At 40.7% G+C, this 4,312-nt stretch overlaps 1 protein-coding gene across 2 annotated transcripts; it reads left to right on the top strand.

Annotated features, from left to right (window-relative positions):
- Nucleotides 1-1,059: 1,059 nt before the first annotated feature.
- On the top strand, nucleotides 1,060-4,056 carry LOC146435380 (beta-microseminoprotein-like). 2 transcript variants are annotated; one of them, XM_085065351.1, is made up of 5 exons: nucleotides 1,066-1,180; nucleotides 1,637-1,789; nucleotides 2,428-2,527; nucleotides 2,910-3,012; nucleotides 3,875-4,056. In XM_085065351.1, the coding sequence occupies exons 2-5, from the start codon at nucleotides 1,772-1,774 to the stop codon at nucleotides 4,002-4,004; spliced, it is 351 nt and encodes a 116-aa protein (XP_084921477.1). In that variant the 5' UTR covers nucleotides 1,066-1,180; nucleotides 1,637-1,771; the 3' UTR covers nucleotides 4,005-4,056. The 2 variants fall into 2 exon arrangements, with proteins under 2 accessions (XP_084921478.1, XP_084921477.1); XM_085065352.1 differs by lacking the exon at nucleotides 1,637-1,789 and having other exon boundaries at nucleotides 1,060-1,180.
- The last annotated feature ends 256 nt before the right edge of the window (nucleotides 4,057-4,312 follow it).

Genomic DNA, 4,312 nt, shown 5'->3' with positions numbered 1-4,312 from the left:
TCCAGAACTTTCACTCAGGACACACAGGAGCCATCTTTGTGCCACACCCCACCCCTCAGACACCTCTCCAGGCCTTCCACAACAGCTTCTGAGGGGTCCAAATTTCTCCTAGATGTTAAAAAATACTTTACTGATGTTTTGGGCCAATCAAAACCACCACACATTGCAAAGTATGTAACACTGTGTTTAATTTACTCCAAAAAAACCAAAACCAAACAAAAGAACTCCAAATTATTTGGCTCATTTTTTCAAAGTCACTAAACCTTAAAATCATAGGCTAAATTTCTTGTAGCCGATGATAAGTCTCCCACATGAATGAGTTTCAAATTGCTTGGCAGCATCTGTAATTAGGTATTTTTAAATGTAGGTGGAGCCACAGTTTGGTTTTGCTTTCTGAAAAGAGGTTTCAAGAGCAAGAGAGAGGATTTGATTAGCACTCTGAAATTTCTCACTTCGTGGGAAAGAGCACATATAAAAGTGATCATATACTCTACCATGATTATTCAGGACAAAGCCTAAACAATTCCACAGGAGTAACAGTAGGCTTTTGATTTGAGAGGAATTTTTTGTGTTGGTGAAGGAAAAACAGAAATGCTGTGATGGGATCCAGCTTCAGCTGAGATCTCAATGTTAAGAGGTTTTGATCCAGGTAAAGGCCAAGTACCTTTGGTTATCTTTCAGTGCACACCACAGCATTAACCATGAGTATGCAAAGATCTGGCAAAAGCTCCATTTGCTATTAATCCCTAATGTGCTACTCAGCATGTTCCAGCCCACTGATAGCAGAAAGGATTTCTCATGCATTTCTGCCCCACCTAAAAATCACCTATCTGGAAAATACTGTCTACAGCTTAGCTATCAATACTTGTGTTCCATCAGAAAGGCATTTTTTCTAATCATAAAGCTTCCAAGGAATACAAGTTCTGGACTCAACAGTTTACTCAGGTCAGTGCCCTACAGAATCAAACATTTTCTCATTGCCAGCTGGAAAAATCCCAGAGATTTCTTTGGATATTACAAAATAATTGCTTTTGCATTGAGTAGATTTTTTTTCCCTCCACCTAGACTTGAATTGCACAATATAAAGGCACCATAAAATATTTGCTCTCTGATTCCACATAAAGCACTTCATCTTTCTCTGGAAACTTGGAGCTCTTTGGAAGCCAAGCGTTCCACAATGGTAAGTCAAAGTTTTAGATTGTGGGGGGGTTTGTTTTGGTTTTTTTTTTAAGGGGGATACAGATTGGTATTTGCCGTAAATATTCAAAAGTAGATCATTTAGTAGAATTATCTGGTTACACATTTTAAATATGTCTATATTGTATTTCAAAACTGCAAGATGCAAAGACAGGAAGACCCCTCTGTGAAGAGGACTGTGGATTTTGTTCTTAGTATTGTAATTCTTTGCAAGAAACTGTACAGGTATGTCTTAGTCTTTCACTTGCTGTTATCCTTTCCTCAGAAACGTTTATGAAAACATTCAGAATTTTGCAACCAACTGGGACCATGCTTTTAAAACTTATAAATGTGAAATACAGTTTAAAATATAATCATTTTACAATGAAAAATATGTATATTTTATCTGTATGTTTTTCTGCTCTTCACTTTTGATCCCTCAAACTGTGTCCTGTTCCAGCTCTTCAAGCCTCCAAAGGTGTTTGCAGAATCTGAATCAACAGTTAGGTGGAAGGTCTAAAACTTTGATCTTTAGAGAGAGGAGCACGCCCAAGCTCACCACCTGCCTAAGGCTCTCAGGACCTTTCAATGTCTTATGGAATTCTTGATTCAAGTAAGCCAAGGCAGACAGCAGGGCTGCCTAAACCCAAAGCCTCTCACTGCTGTTCTAAATCCCAGTTTCAAGCAGCAACAGCAACAGCTTCTGAAGTTCAGAACACTAACTTGGAAAGACCTACTCAAATTTTGCCCAAAGATACACATTTATCTCTCTCTTCTCTACCAAGCCACCTATGTCAAAAAACCTGCTGGAATAGATTTAGATCTGAGATCTCCTCTCCACTGCCAAATGTGAAGTAATTGCTGTACCCTAAAGTGAAGCAATGGGATGCTCTACAACGATTTGCTGGAGAAATACCTAAAGCTGACTCAATGGCAATAAATAAGGCACTGACACGAGTTTGACAGGGCATTCAAGTGTGTAATACTACTGAAGCTTTGTGTGATTTCTAGATTTTGGACTTTGGCATGGAGTGATGCTGCTGACATGTTACTGCCATGCCATGTTGTATCTTACAACCTAAATGAAGATACATTTCAATGTAGTGAAATATCTGGAGTGTAATTTTCCATTCTTTTCATGTACACATAAGGTTATTTCTAATTTTGGCTCAGGTTCACTGACAGCTTTTGAAAATAGAGCTAACCAATGTGGAATAAAATCCATGGTATGGGCTCTGTGTTTTTTTACAGAAGAGCTTTCTGGCTTTCCTTGTTGCAATGAGCATCACAGTGACCCTGGGTGATGCATACTGCTGGGGTAAAATTTACAAGCCAGAGGAGGCCATAAATGGTAAGAAAAATCCTCTGACCTGGTTGGTCTGTGCTAGCTTGGCTCTATGTGGAGCTGCCATTAGGGCTCAAAATACAAGGGAAGGGGGAAGACATTGGAAAGACAATAATAGGGGGTCCCAGCAGCACGTTGCCAAAAGTGGGGGAAAAACAAAATCTCTCCCTGGGCTGAGTAAGATTGCAGCAATATTCTTGCTATTGGTGGTAGGTTGCTATTGCTATTCCAGCATATGGAGCTCATTCAGGAGTTGAGAGTGTAAAACTCAATTCCTTGTACCTACCTATTGCCCAGATTAACATTTTTAGAAAACTTGAAATAATTTTTAAACTCTTCAGCTTTTAGGTGGAGGCTTAAATAATAGTTTTTCTTCTGTTTTATGAAGGCTGCATGCTGAATGGAAAACTGTATCCCTTTGGAGTCACTGAGAGGACAGAAGATTGCTTCAGATGCAGCTGCAGCCGAGCTGAACTGAATTGCTGCTCCCTGTAAGTTGCAACTTCTTGGTACCATCACTGCCTGTAGGATGACCATACCCTTCCATTTGCTGTGGAGAAATGAGTTTATAAGGGCACTAGAGAGCCTTTTCTCACCCAAGTCACAGAGCTGGTGAAAGCCACACATAGCTCTGGATTGTTTGGATCCTGAGTTGTGTTTACCTTAGCTCGTTTTCTGCTGACAGAGTGGACACAAACCCTTCCAGGAACATCCAGTTGCTGCTTGCCTATAAGTTTTTAGCAACTTGTGAACCCCTCTTTCACTGCAGATAAGCCTTTCATTAACTGAGAAAGTGGGAGTAGGGAGGAGTGACTTAAGTGAACTTTTCTTAGAGAGATTATGATCATCTGAATTCCTTTCCTGAGGTGCTTTTCTCCAGTGAATATGCTGACTGCAGGATGACAAGACTCTGCTCTGAACTGTCTCTCCAATATCCTCCTTTCCTTCTCTCCTGCTTTCTCAAAGGCCCAAAATAGCTTCATGATTATCTTTGCTTTTATTTGGGTGGCACAATCTTTCAGGGAACAGCCACCATGTCCTATGCAACCTGGAAATAATAAAAAATTAATGGAAAAAAGAGAAAAGATGCCAAGCCCATGCTTATATCCCACTGCAGAGTGCTGTGCTAGAAATCTCTTTGCTAGTGCTGAGCATCCTCATACCTCTACTCAGTGCAGTGCACAGGGCATCGTTTGAGGCTCTGGAAGCTGCAGCTGTGTGGTACTCAAGGTAGCTCAGCTGCTCTTAGCCAAAGTTTCAGAGATCTCTCACTCAGTTCAAGCTATAATCACTGAAGTATTGAAACTTTTATTGCTCTCAAGCTAACATTTGCTTTCTCTTTGCCACTGACAGCTTTCACACTCCTGTTGCTTATGACAAAAAGAATTGTAAAGTCGTTTTTAACAAGGAAACCTGTGACTATGATGTGGTGCGGAAGGACAACCCCTCCAAGGAGTGTTTTGTCTATTCTCGTATGGGCTAACAACTCCTCCAAACTTCTCTCCACCGAGGAATTCCTCCCCTTCCTACAGATGCTCTCCTGTGGCTAGCACAGGTGTTTCTCGTGAGAACATTCCGTTGTGTTTTATAAACAAAGATAAAGTTTGGATGTTTTTTAAACAGTGTCTCAAGATTTGGACAGTTCAGGCCTGGCTAATCAGGCCTAGGGGGAGGTTTCTGGCTGACCAATTTGGGCGACCTCTGAAAAGTCCATATATATTGAAATCAAAATAATAAATTTCCTCTTTCTTGCCACACTGAGAACTCGGGTCTTTTTCTCTGCTAGCGGCT

Source organism: Lichenostomus cassidix, chromosome 6 (genome assembly GCF_008360975.1).
Source record: "Lichenostomus cassidix isolate B80296 chromosome 6, HeHo_3.0, whole genome shotgun sequence".
Lineage (NCBI taxonomy): Eukaryota > Metazoa > Chordata > Aves > Passeriformes > Meliphagidae > Lichenostomus > Lichenostomus cassidix.
The sequence above is the reverse complement of the archived record's forward strand: the minus strand, read 5'-3'. Positions and strand labels throughout refer to the sequence as shown.

Excerpts from the sequence above, each read along its gene's own strand:
- LOC146435380 (XM_085065351.1), top strand. Across the intron at positions 2,528-2,909 it reads GCCAGAGGAGGCCATAAATG|GCTGCATGCTGAATGGAAAA; the intron begins GTAAGAAAAATC and ends TGTTTTATGAAG. Across the intron at positions 3,013-3,874 it reads GAACTGAATTGCTGCTCCCT|CTTTCACACTCCTGTTGCTT; the intron begins GTAAGTTGCAAC and ends TGCCACTGACAG.